Source organism: Boleophthalmus pectinirostris, unplaced genomic scaffold (assembly GCF_026225935.1).
Source record: "Boleophthalmus pectinirostris isolate CB_2022bp ecotype Guang Dong unplaced genomic scaffold, ASM2622593v1 HiC_scaffold_5, whole genome shotgun sequence".
Classification (NCBI taxonomy): domain Eukaryota; kingdom Metazoa; phylum Chordata; class Actinopteri; order Gobiiformes; family Gobiidae; genus Boleophthalmus; species Boleophthalmus pectinirostris.
This window is the reverse complement of record NW_026571404.1, coordinates 26,403,309-26,420,505: the sequence shown is the minus strand read 5'-3', so window position 1 is coordinate 26,420,505 and position 17,197 is coordinate 26,403,309. Positions and strand designations below refer to the sequence as shown.

The window sequence follows — 17,197 nt, the reverse complement described above, 5'->3', positions numbered from 1 at the left end:
AAGTCAACAGGCAAGAGGACAAAACAGAGCACCTCGGAGCGCCTAAACTTACTACTAGAATAATGCTTGAGGATTTTACAACAACTATCACTAGTACATACACTGATGGGAAGAATACTTTGAAAATGTATTTAGTTACATAATAATGAGTTCCTGCATTACAATGTATTTTGTAACATATTCCAATATATCAGAGTACTGTATTCTGAATACTTTGAATACTTTTATATCGAGTTGCATTCAAATGTGAAACGTAACATTGGATTAAAAACAGCTTTGTTTGTTTGACCATTTGTTACGCATTTACAGTGTTTATCACTAATTGGAGAAGGAAAGATTGCACATGTACTTACCACAAGAGCAGTGAGTTTTTTCTCTCTCTCTTGCTAACATCGAACAGTGTGAAGCCTAAATTGTGTGATCAAGCACAATGATGTATCCCTATGAAAGCTAAATTTATTCTGAATACCACCAAATGAAAAATAACTGTAATGGAATACAAAGCAAAATTAGTATTCATAATAGGTATTCTCAGTGAATGTGTTCAGTTACTTCCAAACTCTGAGCACATATGACAGGTCTATTGCATTATTCGGGGGACAGTATAAAGTAAATATTTATTATAATTTTAAACCAGGTAGATAACAGTAATGTAATGATCTCTTATGTCAGATCTACTGCCCATGTCAAACCAGAAATGATAAACTTCAACAAAATTCTCTAACTAAAGAAAAGTAAGTAAAATCATTAGTAAAATCTGATCTTAAAATATATAAAATTTGTGTATAAAATTGTGTAGTCTAATTTGCCATACGGATTAATTTAACAATAATTTTAATGCCACCGCTCCACCTATGCTTATTACAGATTTGCTTCTACATGAATAAGTTATTAGTACACGCAATCTCTGTTAACACTATACTGCTAGTGCGCACTTGACTAGATCATCATCGTTTCTTATTTTATTTAAAAAATTGTGATTCTGTAAGTGGGAAACAGAATAACTATGAGCGCATGGACACCTTTTTTAAAATATTTTGACAAGATTGGATTTGAGTGACAATTGATGTTTGACTTTGTTTGTTTGCACGGTGTTCTTTTTGTTTATTTTAGTGTAGTGTGGAGAGAAGGGTGGGGTGTGGGAGAGTTTTTTATTTATTTAAAATTTCTAAATTGGGGGGGGGGATTTTAATTAAAAAGTTTGTTGTTTTAAGTTATTTGAAAATAGTGTATGTGCATTTCAAAAACTATACCACAGAGTGAAAGTACCTCATTACAGCTGAATGTGACACTGTGAGAGAAAGTCTAAATGCAGTTTTATGAAAAGCTTTGAAGAAAAACCAGCCCCTGAGCCTCACTGTTTACTGCCTGTTTAACACAAGACGGGAATGGTCTTTGTGGTCTGCCTTTATTTTGAAGTTGTCTATCCCGCTGCCATATGTGCCACAATAATCAGGTTTGGGGGAACGGTCCCTGTGAAAAGGATGGGAAAAAAGGGGCCTGATGTTTAGAAATAAGGACGAAGGAAGACTAAGGAGCAATCAGACTCAAACTCAAACAGGAAGACAGTTGGTTCCCATCCACCTCTCCTCCATGACTTCACCTCAGCACCGTGACCGAAGAGCTGTTGACAACTCATCAAAGGCGGACAGTAATGAAGAATGTGCGATTAGCCTCGATGTGAGAAAGGAAAAACACTAGGAAGGTTTTGAAACTGTCGTCCAATTTTATGACTAGTGATAAAACAGAATGGACTTAAAGTGACATCAGCAATGACCTCAATGGCCGTCCCATTCAAAATAAGCTGTCCCTTTCACTGTCCTAACCAAACACCATCAAGATGATCCCAAAGACAGCACTTCCTAAAGCTATGGAAAGTCAAAGTCCGCCATGACGCCTCGAGGAAAGCCAAATACATTACAGTAGAGATGTGCTTGAGTGGTTTCGCAGCAAAGTCTACTTTAGAATTCTGAAAACAGTGCCGGAGCTGGAGGGGTTGAGAGGTTAAATAAGTGAATGAGCACTCAATAAATGGAAGTGGGTTTTGTACATTGGAAATTTGAGAAAGTTGAACGGGGTGAAGGACATGTGGTATTATAATAAACCTTAACCTCTGTAACGAATGCTGGAAGTCGCATTTGTTAACCCTACACTTGGGGCAGGATCCTGCAGTGACTGAAAACTACCATAGTAAAACTCATGACAGTTTTAGAGGGGAAATGGACTTGGACTACTGCCTTACAGGAATCAACCTTTTTATTGTATATTTAAAAGTAATGTAACTTCACACACTTTTTTATTAATGAAAATGTTTATCCTAAGTAATGTAACAAGAATTTAAAGATGCATTGTGTAATGTTTCTAGTGAAGGGTCCGTCAAATTCTTTTCTTCATGGAGATCTTCATGCGATTGATTTGTCTGGATGTTCTACAGTATGGGATTAAACCTTTCTATCTTCATCGAGACCAAACCAGATCAAGTTACAGGTCAGGTCTGTGGAGAGACAACCCCACTCACAGTCTGAATGCCTGTTTTTCTAGATATTTTTCAGCTATAAAACCACCAGTAATTTAATATATGTAAGGTAGGGCTGTTTAATGTCATACTGTGGAAGATTCCAGGCAGAGCAATGACATAGCCATAGAAACAGCAGGTGACTGACCCCCAAATAATAAGTTACACAGCACACCTTTAACATGATATTACACAAGAGATAACGCAGAAAATCTTGAATAAGTAAAAATGATCAAGTCAAGGAAAAATGCCAAAGGAATAAGCTCTATCCGGGTTATAATACAAAAGAAATGTATCTCCTGCTGCATTTTCACTTGAAATAAAAAAAAAAAAAATAAATAATAAATATGAAGAAAACTCTTTTTACATCTGTGCAATTAGTCCAATTTGAATCAAGATTGAAATTCAATCATTTTAAATCCTCAATGATCAGCCAGGGTCTTTTGATCGGGAAGTAAGAGCATGTGGTTTGGACCTGTGTTCAAACTTTGGAGTAACTTTGACTATTTTTGTGTTAAATGGCACTAATTCAAAGTCTTCATGCTCAGGAAATTCTTCATTTTTATTTGTTTTTAATAGGACATAATAGAATCAAATTGCAGATCCTAATTGTTCAATATTAGCCCTAAGGTTTGAAATAAAATGATGTAAAAATATTACTATTGGCAACTGGCTAGTCAAAATCTACTCAAATCTAATCAAAATCTACTCAAATCAAGATAGAATGATTTATCCACAAAGTTTTAATTTACTTTAGCTTTTGTGTTTTTCACAGTGTTTTATCTTAGACCAGGGTTGGCGGTTGCTTATCCCAAAGTATGTATGGAATAGCATCCCTTTGAGCATATTACATTAGCTATTTCACTATTTTCTTCATGGAGAAGTTATCCATGTGAATAATGTTGTTTCCTCATCTCAAACATACCTGGAGTTGTGTTTTGTTTCATTCACACACACATGTTTAACACTGAAATCCTGCAAATTTAGGCTGAGTTCTTCTCTCAAGGCACTCTCTTCCACCTTGTGATGTCATGTGAAAATACAGGAACTGATCCACTGTGTTTTTAATCTCCATACAGCTTCACTAGAATCATTTGGATGATTATAGCCTTGGAATTGCCAATCTCTACTGAACTAAAGGTAAAAAGTAGCTGTTAACTTGAAAACTAACACTTCATGACATACTACTTTGTAAACAAACTAGTAATGTAGTATTACTAAAACATGTGTGAATAAAACAAAACACAACTCCAGGTATGCTTTTGAGAACTAACAACATTATAACGTGACTTAAAGCTCACAAGAGTTAATTTTGCGTAATATGGGACCATTAAGTCCTGCAAACTCACCTTTTTGCACTGACATTTCACACGAGCCGAGCAATGTTATTTATACTTCCTATTTTCAGTTATTATGCTTTTTCAGTCATTTTAAATTTGTACAGCACATTGGGCTGTGCTGCCTGTAATTACTGTATAACCTTGACCTATCTTTTTCTAGTATTTTAGCTCATTTGCATCACCCTCTGAGACTCACCATTACGGATGTCCTTCATGTCCAGATGAATACTAGACATCAAAATGCCCACAGCCTGAGACCGCTTGTTGCTCAACAGCTTCACCACCTGAATCCCAAAACACATGAAAGGGACATTAAAACAAGAATACACAAGTGCACAGATGAGACACACGTTATGTAAGCAATAATGTTTTTGAATACACATTTGTGGGGAGAAAAGTGCTGATCACATGTTTTCAAAGACGTGTTTATTTCAACATTTGCAAACAGCTACAGTTTTTTGTTTTGGAGGTTTGTTGCACCTGGTAAACATAATTAAGGAACTGTAGTATTCAGCAGCATACTAACATTTCAAAGCACTGAAATGAGTAAAGGCCTTTTTACGCAAAGTTGACTCATGTGAGCTTTAAGCCATGTTATAATGTTGTGACCACATCAGAAACATACCCGGAGTTATGTTTTGTTTCATTCACACATGTTTGAGTAAACCTGCATTACTGGTCTGTCCACATCTCCAAAACTCCAAATGCTTTGTTCAGCATTATGATGTCATGAAGCGGGACTTTTCAACTACCTTTCACATTTTTTTAAGTAAAGACAGGCAGTTCATTGCTGAAATCATCCAAATTATTCTACTGAAGCTGGATGGAGTTTAAAAACACAGTGGAGCACTTCTTGTATTGCCAAAAGGTAGAACAGAGTGTTTTCTGTTTAAGAGAAGAGCTCACCCTAAATAAGCAGGTTTTGTGTGTCAAACCTGTGTGAATTAAACAAAACAAAACTCCAGGTATGTTTTTGATGAGGAAACAACATTATAACATAGATCAGAAAATAGTGTAATACAGGCCATTTAAAATATGACTTATAAAAGGAGGTTCCAGCAGTTGATATGAGGCCAGTGTTGTTAGTTGGCATCCGAATGAGGGGACCATTAGAAACCGCAGCCTGGCTGAGTAAGCAGCTAGTTTTAACATCGGGGGAGAGAAAGGACAGGAAAACCCTGGTCTGCTGCAATCCAGACAAAAATCTTCCATCCAAACCAGATCACATCAACCACAAGTCTCCCCAACATACAGGAAGTTATATCACCAAAGCCCCCCCTCCCCCTCAAAAATAGTACGCTTTCTCCAACCACAACTTCAGCATACTCTTGAAATGTGATGCAAGGAGACTGGCAATTCGCGTGTTATCTGGCCACCACGGCTCCTGATAGCACTGCTCTGTGTACTTTACAGTCCATTTATACACATTTAAAATTCCTCAGTAGTCACCGAGAGAAAACAAAACACAGATGGATTCGTAGACCGCTAGTTATTATTTTTTGTGATGGACAGTTTCAAGGGAAGCCTTTCAAGAAAATAAGAGGAAGTTCCATCGTAAAGTGTTTTTCGAAGAGTTATACAAGCATGTGTCTTCAGTTTATGGTTTATGGATATCCTCACAGTCACATTAATTATATGCTGTTTGGTTGAGTCAGTTATGTACAGTTTGGAAGTAATGAAACAAAAGATATATGAGAAAATATTTGAATTTAACTCATTCAGTACAATGGCAGATTCTTTAACAATAACCACAGACTGTATAAAGAAATGGACTTAAGAAAATGTGACGTCACCCATCAGCTCCAGTCAAATGAAGCTCAGGAGGCTAGCAGTTATATGAGTGAATTTGGAGCCAGTTCCACATTAGAAATAGGAATTTATTTACAAAATAGCTAGGTTCGCTATGTTCAATACAAAATGCTGGAAGAGGCCGTAACTCCATCTGCTAGCAGACGTGCAGGAATTGTACTTAAACACAGAAACGTTCAGAATGTGTCTTGTATATGTGTATGGACTTTAAAAATGCAGAGCTTCATGGATTGGCTTAAAGGTGCACTTTGTAACTTTTCTGATGGAGGTTATCACAATGAAGTTAATGGTCAGATATATATTTTTTGGATGATTTAGGGTTTTTTTCAGAGCAAGTGGCAATGAAGTCAATATGCAGGATTCACTATGACAATTAAAACTACTGAAAACACACAATATTTTGAAGAGGAAATAACATGTTGATAGAACAGTCCACCCAGCCAATATCTCACCCTAATATTATCATAAGGAGATGGACGGGTAAATTATGGATTTCCGCTCACTATGTCCTGTTAGTGCATGTTCTCACAGTGAATGAACGCTGTGAATTGTGTAGTCATTTTAGACTACCTCAAATGCGAAAGTCCAATAAAAATGAACAAAGAAGCGAGTTATAGAGTCCAAATGGCGTGAGAAAATAGTTTGTTTAAGTAACAACTTAGTAACTGCCCAACACTTGTGTCTTTTACCAATCGCAACGTCAGAGTCAAGGACAGTCTGTACAGCATTGTTAATGATACAGTGGCATTACCTCACTCTCTCATGGTACAAAGAGGGCAGCTCCAAGAATCAAATGCAATCCATCTCTGACAAACTACTTTTGTACTATATGTGTAATGCAAGCCTTGGCAACCCATAATTCACCTCATGTGGTAGGTAAATATTGCTCAAATTCCAGCTAGGTACAAAGATTAGATGCCTGAATTTGCAGTAGCCTATTGTATAAGAACAATGTCAGCTCTTACTGTGATGCATACTGCTGTGATCTTCTTTTCTGCATAATAAAGGCTTTGGTCCATATAAAATGTGAAATGAAGCATCACCATCATGCATGTAGGGCTTTTACAGTTCACATACATTTTCATAAATGTTGGTCTTGGATTTGGGATCATTGCTGAGGAGGATTTCCCATCAGCGTGTGTGCCCAATAGTCACATTTTGTGTCAGGAAATGCTATACACTGAGTCCACTGGGTTTTAATTAAAAGGGGAAACACTCTTCCCTGGTGCAACATCATTTGTGATTTAGAAACATAACTCACGCCAAAAGCAGATCAGCAGAAATGTTTTGGACTGGAAAAGTTTTAAGATGTGCACTGTAGATCAGATGTTAGACATGCAGATTGATGGAGTGACATAAAGGCTATTACAGAGGAAAACAGTGGGACTATAAAAGTAAGTCATACAGAAAGCACAATGGGACAAACCACTGTATGCAACACAGCTCCAAGCCTGGTCTCCTCTCTGCCCTCTCCACACTCATCACCATCATGAGGTTTCCTCACCGCACGCGAGCTGTTGGCTCAGTGCCCACAGAGTCCCAGGGGAGTCGGGCGGGAGCCAGAGCTCACACCACATAATAACTGTCTGGCTCTAACAGTTCCTCCTGTCACTCACACAAACTGGATGTGGAGAATGGTGGAATCTTCTGAATCAAAGAGATACTATGCTACATGCCACAATGTCATAGAACATACCTGTTTGGCTTTGGTTTTGCTGATGGTGTCTGAAATTGGCTTTTTCTTTTCCTTTACAGCACTTTTAGAAAAGAGCTCCACAAATTCATCAAAATCCACAGATGGTTCTTCAATTTTTTCCCACACCAACTTGTCATTATGCCTGGAGATAAATAAAGGTGATATTTAAAATGCAACACGTAGCACTTCAAACTGCCAGCAGTTACTTTTAAAAATACAAAGGATACTTTCATAATGAAATTGATGATGTTATTCTACCGTAAGAGTTAATGATATTTTGCGATTTGTGCTTGTTTATGAGTACTCAGATGTCATAATTCTTAATAAAATGCTCAGCACTTGACAAATCTCTTAGTCTACAAATTATATTTAGATTGCAGTATCAAGTTCCCCGCTTGAGAGTAAATCAAGCAATCTATTTGTAGCTGCATGTTGGACTGTAATTTTCCAAGCCTTATTAAGGAAAAGAAAAACCTGGTTCAAGTCAATCCACTGCCCACCACAAAGCCTGGACTACATCACTTTCATTTTCCACAAGGTTAAGCATCTCTACTGCCGTCACAGCACGCGCCTGATCTTAACTTTGCTTTCTCCGCTGTCTGCTCATACCTGTGCACAAATGATGCGTGTCTATCGGCACTTACTTTTTAGCATGCAGCTGGATGCGTGTCCAGTACAGTGGCTTCATGGGCTTGGGGGGCTCAATTATGGCCTTGGCAGTAGCTGCTTCCTGGACGACCATGGAGGGCATGGGCCCTGGTGGAGGGGGAGGACCAAAGCCCGGAGGTGGGGGAAGAGGTGGGCCCATCCCAGGTGGAGGAGGTGGTGGAGGAGGTCCACAACCAGGAGGAGGGGGTGGGGGTGGTGGTCCACAACCAGGGGGAGGGGGTGGGGGGGGTGGTCCCATACCAAAAGGAGGGGAGGGTGGTGGCGGAGGAGCTGGGGGTCCCATACCAGGAGGAGGAGGAGGAGGTGGGGGGAGGGGGGGGAGGTGGTGGTCCCATACCTGGGGGAGGAGGAGGAGGGGGGGGGGTGGAGGTGGAGGAGCACATAGGGGTCCCATTGCAGGTGGAGGAGGTGTAGCTTTAACATCAGTTTGTTGCTTCTTCTGGCAGATACTGCACACAGGGCCATCTGAAGCTGAAGTGGGAGTAGATTTCCCAGTTGATGCCTGGCTCAAAGGCACACTGTCAGCCCTTAGACTCTCTTTGGTGGGGGAAGTCTGGACACACACATCTTGTTTTTTCCCTGTTACTCTGCCTGTCACCTGTGAGGTCTTGTGCAGAATACCAGCCCCTGAACTGTCACCAGACTTCTCTGTCTCTTTTGCGGAGCTGCCCTGCTGGCCCCGCAGCACATCAATCTTAATCCGCAGATCACTGATGGTGCGCTCCAGCTGAGGCACCAGAAGGCCTTCATCCTCTGAGGAAGACTGTCCTGATTTCAACCTGCTGGATTCTGTCTGTCAGGAAAAAAAAAACATATATATTCAAAAATATTTTTAATAACCTGTATGTATGTGTCCAAATCTACTTTCAAACATCTGAAATCCTTCTTGTGAGCTGAAGACATTTAAGCAGGCTACAAGGTCACAACCACATCATATATCTTCTATAAACTACATGTTATAACAGAACAGTAAAAGAGCCACAACTAAGGGACAGGCTAGAGATCTGCAGTGGGGTGAACACAGTGCATTGTGTCTAGACTCGTCAGAGCGCTGGCTCCAGACTGGTTACATCAGGATGAGAGGATACTGAGAGATTTGACCCCGAGACACTGAGTCTGGCAGGGCCTCACATGAGGAGGGTCTGTAAACATACATTCACATATAGTGGTCACATCTTTGAATCTTACAGTGCTCACTATGGCTTCAGTAGTTTATTTATTTTGTTCAGGAAGTAAAGGGTTCCACTTGAAATGGTAAGTCAGGACAAGTCTGACCTCTGCTGGACAAAAGGGACTTTACACCTCGTACACGCATTTCAGGGTTATGCTAATTTATGTTTGCAACAAAAAGCAATCAAGACACTATCTAATATAGAATTAATTATTATTTTAGGAATACTATAGGTTGTAATGTCAAAGGTCACTTAAGTCCTTAACAAATATCAGTCCGCTCCAATTCAGAGTGGATAGTGTCTTACCGGAGAGGGCAGAGCTGATGAGGGTTTGACAGGTGACGTCTGCAGCAGAGCGCGCCTGGCGTTAGTGACTCTGCCAGTGCTTTTACCTCCGTACAACTCCCATATGTGAGAGGATACAGGCAGTCCCAGAGAGGCCCAGGTGTACAGCTGCTCCTCCTATAAACACACGGAGAGATAATAGTTTCAAACATCTTAGAATTGTTATCCTATTGTTATGTTATGTGTGTATTTTACATCACTAGTTTTTCTTATTTCCTATCACCAAACAGAACATTCAAAATGGAATTGTTTGGCCAACCGAATCTCAAATGTGTGACCACTACTGAAGTGGATTTGATTGGATTGAGTGTGTTGTGAGCTTCACATAGAATGGCCAATATCCAAACACAATGGATACAATACTGCCATCTAGTGGTGTAGCGCATTATGGCATAGGACTTGAGGAACATCTGAATCAGAGCATATTCCAGCACTTATCTAATGAATCAAACCAAATAGTCAAACTATTCCAATGTCATGTAACCTAATCCATCTGTTGCTTATGTAGATATTATATGTACTATTGGACTTGAAGAAATACATTGATGACAATATAAAGTGGGGTCATTCATTTTACGATAAATATGTGACTGTATAAGGACACGGCATTCATGAATTATTACATACAGTGGAGCAGCAGAGACAGTTTAATCTAATAAACTGAAATTATTTACATTCAAGGCAGATAGAAGATACAGAAGCATATAGGTGTATACTTTAAGTGGCGACTACAAAGATTATATCTGGTCAGAGTGAGTAATAGAGTCCTCCAGGCCTTGCTTGGCTGCAGCAAGAACAGAAAAAGCAACTGTGATAGTGTGTCCAATGGAGTCAGGGAAAGCTCTGAGCTGGAGAAGAGCAGCCAGAGCACAAGGCACGTGGAGCTGTTACATAACTCGGTCAGCAGATGGTCTACGCAATCACTCATGTGTGTATGACTGTGTATGTATGTGTGCTTTTGTGAATGTGTGTGCCTGTGTACGTGCGTGTGTGTCTTTCTGTATGTGTGTCTGTATCTGTGTGCCTGTGGTTTTGTGTAGGACAGAATGTTGAAGGGGGTACCATTAAGCCAGCCAGGCAATAAATAAACACAAATACATAGACTCTAAGTGCATACATGCTGTTAATGTTGCAGGCCTGTATATAACTGCACAAACTCAACACATAATAGCTTGCTCAGTGCTTTAGGGTGTTGTTACATTAGTTTAATATCATGGACTGCTGCAACAACAATGTCAATACAAACACAGTATTGATAAAATACAGTGAAATATAAGAAATATCAAAATACCAGAAGGCCAGTTTGTATATTATGAATGTGTATGTTATGGAAGAATTGAAGATTCTAATTGAGATGACACTGTTACTGCTTTTTTATTGCCCTGCTCGCCTTTCCACAGAGATGGTCCATAACTCGGCCTGGAGAAGTTACCTGCTTCTCTCCATGGATGCTATCTCAGAAATGTTACTAATGTTGTCTTAAGGTCCTATATTACACTAAATGGATTCTTGTAAGCTTTAAGCCATGTTAGAATGTTTCCTCATCAAAAACATAACTGGAGTTGTGTTTTGTTTCATTCACATATGTTTGAGCGATGCATTATTAGCCTGTCTATGCCTCCAAAGCTCAAAACGCTCCGTGCCACCACCATTAAGCTGTAATTTTCAAGTTAACAGCTACCTTTCACTTTTGTTCAGTAAAATTTGGTAATTCTAGGGCTGAAATTATCCAAATAGTTCTAGTGAAGGTGTATGGAGTTTAAAAACACAATGTATGTTACATCACAAGTCCAGGTATGTTTGTGACGAGGAAACATTATAACACAGATCAGAAAATTGTGTAATACTGTATAGGCCTTTTTATTCAATGGTTTCATTTGCATATATATATTTGCACACACAATATTTGCATTATATACTATACGAGTATACTGCATTATATATAGTATTGTTAATTTTCACATGGATGCTTGTATCTGCTTCACAAATGTTCATGTAGCAAATGTCCTAACGCATGCTTAAGGCCACAGCAGCACATTAGTGGACTGGACCACATGAATCTTTCAGAGCTGTCCGCCTACATCCCTGCTTTTTGTGCAGTGAGCTTGAAAGCATGTGAATTTTTAAACCTCTGCTAACCGACATTACAACCACTCAAGTGTCTAAAATGGGTGTAAAAGTGAAGTGAATCTTACATAGAAGAGAGGAGAAGTTGGAGTTGTGGTGCCGTGGTTGGACTCTCCGTTGCTATCACTGAAAGGGTGGAGTAAGCCCAGAGCCAACATTGTCTGACATAGGTCCTTTGCTTCTTGGCCCGTACAGCCCTCCCCCTGCTGCAAACTCACCCTCTCCAGCAAGGTCTGACCTGAGAAAAACACAGAGATGTATCATAGTAAGTGACACAGTGACAACTAGGACTGTTACAATAAATACTCGCTTCACTTCTATCACTTTACTTATTCACTTATTATTATTACTGATTCACTTATATCTAACTATATATATCATTCAGTATATGTTTGATGAGTCAATCATTTTAGGGGGTCAATATCTAGCATTTATTCATTATGGATATTTCTATTGCTCAAAAACACAATAATTTTTCTGTGAGTAGGGGCTACTCTCCACTGATCTGAAATGTAATGTAGCATAGTGCTGTAACATGCTTGTCTCCCTCGTGATAGATACGTTTAAACTATACTGTGGAACATTCAAGACAGAACATTTCAATGGAGACAAGCAGGTGGCAGCCCCTCCACAGTGCACGGTTATTGTGTCAGTGGTATCAATAATCAAATCAATATTATATTTATCATCTATATTTTTTTATATTCGTACATAATTTTTATCATGACAGGCCTAGTGATGACGACATTGAACTTTTTTGTCATCTTCTGAATTAAAGGTGCATGCCGTGTCTGTTTCGCCACTCTCTTTAAATAAATGTGTTTGGGATGTGATAATTAAACACCTACTCCTTATTCACACTGAGTACATGAATTGTCAGGAGATGTGGTGTTAATTAGGCAGTGTCAAAGTTACAGTAGTGCAAAGGGAAGGTGTAGCAGAGTTATGTTAATTATAATGAACTTTAAAATGTTAAGGTGAGAAACTTTGGTTGGATTGCTATTATTATTATATGTCATAAATAAGTATTAGTCAACCATAAACCACTGATACTGAGATTACTATTTCTTCTACAATTGCTATCACTACCACAATCCCTACAACAATTTCTATTGCAACAATAACTATTACTTAATAATTCTTATTACCATCACTTCTACTACAGTAGCAGACAGTTAGTGTTGTCATGATGCTAAAATTTCAAACTCAATTTCGATACTACTGGGCTTGATAATCAATACTGATTCTGACTCTATCCATGGCTGTATGCTAGTCTATGTGGTCTTATACTTTCTCTGATATAGCTCAAGATCATTCTAAAGCTATTTGGGAAAGGTTCATTTCTGTCCTGTGAATGTGACTTTTTTAGTATTGATACTTGCTAAAATGAGTATCTAATTATGATACCTCCAATACTTTTGACAACTACAATTTCAATCTCTAAGTCAATGTTATATTTTATTTAGATTAAATAACACTTGAAGTGTCTCTAAATAAATCACTAGACAATCAATCTGATGCATTATAAAATCTCTGCTCTGCTGTTACAAGGTCGACTAGACAAGATTCGAATGGATGTCAACTCATGACTCATTTGTATCAAGCAGATAAGCTGCCATGAGGATTTAGCATCTAAAACTGCACACAGGGGAGACAGGGGGTGGGCATTTATCTCATTGTGGGGACAAAAATGTGTGTACACATTCACATCATACCTTTGGCTGGGGGAAAAAATCAGGTTCACTAATGCAAATCCTTTATAATTAGATCAACAACGCAATTTAGAATATGGGTTAAAATAGGTCAGGGTTTAGATTAGGTAAGTACTAAGTAGAGACTATGGTTAAGGATCAATGTAATGTCCCCAAAAATCATGGAAACCCAGCCCCTGTGTGTGATAGTGGAGCCTGTGGATGAGGCCAGAGCCTCTGTTGTCATTCTCATTGTGCTTTATGAGCGCAGGTTCAGACAGTGCAGAGCAGCTGAGCCCTATAGTCACCACAGAGCAGACCACACAGAGCCACTGTGGTGTTCAGGGGATGCTTTTGTTCCACACACTCCACTGTAACTCCACTGTGTCATCAGGCCTTTCATCGCTGCCTTCACCCCTGCTGAGATCATTTGTACAATATGACAATGTGAGTTCATTATGAGAGAAATCAACACGCAGTTACACTAATCACCAAACATTATCTCATTGCATAATGACCCAATCTGAAATACAGAACTGAACTCCAGCAGACACATGATGGCACAAGTGAGATTTCTAGGAGCAGGTGAAACACTACAGTTTGGATGGCTATGGTCATTTAAAAAGACTGAATAAACCAGAGAAAGGTCACAAAGCAATTAAAATAGAATTTTATAAATTTCAGTCATTTTATGCGAAATGAATCAACAGCCCAAATAGGCCTGTAACCCAAGCATCAGTGCAAATTTGATTAATTGTTGTAGGATTTAAATAGTAGTATACAGTGCAGAATTATTCCAGCTTCATGCATAGTTAAAAAAATCTTAACAAAGGCTGTTTAATGTCAAATAATAGGCTAGTAAAATAATCTGTCCTACTCGCATCATTTGATGAAACAAACATGAAACTAATTTAGGCTCACCCTATGTGCTTCAGTGACCATTTCCTCTCTTAAAAAAAAAAAAAAAAAAAAAATATATATATATATATATATATATATATATATATATATATATATATATATATATATGATGTTTGTACATTTCATTAACATGTGAGTTCACTGATTATTTACGTGGAGATGCTAATGTTTTGTAGCCTCTTTGCTAATGCATTATTTGTGCAGAAGTCTCACTTCAAAGACAAGAAAACTGTAAAGACGTTACATTACCCCAATCGTAGCTCGGGTTTGGGAAATAATGACCTGATGAAGGCTTATGCTACGTACCCAGAGCAGGAGAGGAGGGATCTACAGGTTTGCTGATAATGTTCGTTGTTTTTAGCTAAAACAGGGTCAAAACGTGACTGTGGCTGATATGACCAGTGATCAGATATGAATTATGTAAATCCTACACTGCAGTTAGACCTAATTATAGCTTTAGACCAGGACTAATGTAGGCTTAAAGTAGCCAAGAGAAATTGTTATATTGACTGTAGTCTAAATATAGGCTATGTTTTTGCCAAATCACTCTGCTCTAAAGACACGATCAGTGGCAGGATTTTGACCTTTAGGCACAGATTAACAGCACCTTAACTACAGAAGATTATATTAAACACTGTGTTTTTTGAATGATTAAGTGTAAATGTTGTAGGCTACATAATATAATTGTATTCAATAAAGTTTAATGCTGTATTGTATAAATGTAGTTTTCCTTCATACTTTGTTACAGTGCTGTGACTCACCAGAGAAGACATCCAGGTAGGGAGTTGGGGTGTTGGAGGCTTGCCGGACATAGTGTGCTCTCCTGGATCCCAGAGTCCAGTAGGTGCCAGCTGTAAAAACCTTGTCTTGTGTTTCCTTCTCTTCTGCTTTGACTTCACTCTTAGGCTTAATGTCCAACTCCAGGTCTGCTTCCCATTCTTTAGCACTCAAGGGCCCACCAATGGAAGAAGACCTCTGCTTCCTCTTTCGGAACCCTGACGCCTCTGCACTTGAGTCCTGGGCTGTGGGTTCCTTCCTGGGCACGTTGGGGCTAGTTAAAGGAGAACCTATGGGAGAGGTGAGTTGTCTGGTGGTGGTCTTCACATAAGAGGGGTGCACAGGAGGGTAGAGTTTGACTGTCGAGCTTCTTCTTCTTGTCTGTGAATCTATGTTTAGCTGATTGGATGACATACTATTCTTCCTTCTTTTGAGTGACAGGAAGTTTTGTTTTCTAAGTTCCTCCTCCTCCCCTCTCTCCATTGACAGATCGGTGCTGCTTACACTCTTCTGACCACAAAGAGGCCCTGCACCTGCTACAATACCAGCATCCAGGTAAATATTTGGAACACACATTTTACTCTGCAGGCCTGAACTGACTGGAACCGGGCTCTCTAGCTCATCCTGGGGCTCCTCTGCACTCTCATAGGATGTTGTAGTGCCTGTAGTATCTGGAAAACTATATGTGCTGTTTGTTTTGGGGAAAAGGCTACTATTGCTTAGTTCTGCCAACTGTCCACTTTCACCAGACGAATCTCTAGACATTGGAATACCCTGGCTCGCATTTTCTATGGTCTTTGCTGCACTTGTGGGAGTTAAAGCTTGCTTATTCTTGCTACTTATGACTTTGCCCTCAGCGGTTGACCTTTGGGAGTACTGACTGACCATTAGCTCTAGCAACTCTTCGGTTTCGACACACTGCTGTCTTATGCTCATTTGGATGTCTTTTAAAAGGTCGTCATTGTCCATTGCCGCAGAGTGAAAGCTGTAGAGGTCAATGTCTGATCCTGAGCTTGTTTTGTGTCCATTCTCTCCAGACTGCGCCCCGTTTAACACAAAATAGTTTGAATCTCCTTCATAATCTGACAACATTCCAAAATCATCCACGGATCGACTTGCTTCCACTTTCTGTTCTTCCAGGATATCTTCTTTGGAGGATCTTTTAGCCTTTTTGATCTTCATGTTGGAAAATACAGAAGTTTTTGAATCTGACTTTGCTTTCTTCTTGCTCTCTGCTTTGTTTTGCAACTTTTTCGATTTCTTGTCCACATCTCTATCATCATCTCCATCACACTGGGCATCCCCCGCTGCTCCTCCACTCGTTTTCTTCTGTTTTGCCTCTTGATTGCCCATATTCCTGAACAGGCGCACCCCTTTGGCTAACAGGCTGTGGTGCTGTGCTCGTGGCGGGGCATCCTGGTCTTTTTCCTGGGCTACCGCTGCTCCTCCCCGGCTGTTCTTTCGCTCCGATCTGTCCGCGCAGCTTAATCCCTGCTGCCGTGCCAACTCACTCAGATGTGATGCTGATGCTGGGGATGCTACGGGGAGTGGGAGGAGACTCGCGCTGGCACTACCATTCACCCCCCTGCTGCCCGGCTTACTCACTCTCTCGTGGGCTTGTTTGGCCCCTCCCCTCCCTTACATAATGGACTGCTGTTGGAGCGCATTAGGCACAGATGCTGGGAAGGCTCTGAAGGGGAAATGATTTGCTGTGCAGTTGGGTGTTTGTGTTCTAAGATGCACTGCTGTTGTTGGAGGTGGGGCACGTGCTGCTGTCTGCGGAGGATGTTGCTCATGCTGCTCTTACGCCTCCCTTTAAATGTGGAGGTGAATAAACTCTCTTTGAGGAAGGGCACTTGTGTCTCCACTGTCTTGATAGTCTGCATTTTGAGATCTATAGGGGAAAGATAGTCATTCATGTCAATGGTTATAATAAAACGAGTTAGGAATTTTTATTACTGAAAGTCCTATACACAAAATTGACTCTGGTGAGCTTTTTGACTTAACATTGTTACCTTCTCAAATACATACCTGGAGTTGTGTTTTGTTTCATTCACAACTGTCTGAATAACCCTTTATTATTATTCCACAACTCAAAATGCTCCGTTTTCAAGTTAACAGGAACCTTTTACCTT

At 39.7% G+C, this 17,197-nt stretch overlaps 1 protein-coding gene across 1 annotated transcript in view; it reads right to left on the bottom strand.

The window, feature by feature from the left end:
* The window catches only part of fmn2a (formin 2a), a 50,629-nt gene extending 33,681 nt beyond the window's left edge, over positions 1-16,948 (bottom strand). The window contains exons 1-7 of the mRNA XM_055162442.1: positions 16,705-16,948; positions 15,047-16,600; positions 11,742-11,911; positions 9,508-9,663; positions 8,005-8,822; positions 7,361-7,502; positions 4,052-4,139 (exon numbers count right to left, since the gene is read on the bottom strand). Coding sequence (XP_055018417.1) covers positions 4,052-4,139; positions 7,361-7,502; positions 8,005-8,822; positions 9,508-9,663; positions 11,742-11,911; positions 15,047-16,600; positions 16,705-16,948 — 3,172 coding nt within the window. The remainder of the gene's footprint in view (positions 1-4,051; positions 4,140-7,360; positions 7,503-8,004; positions 8,823-9,507; positions 9,664-11,741; positions 11,912-15,046; positions 16,601-16,704) is intronic.
* Positions 16,949-17,197: the final 249 nt, after the last annotated feature.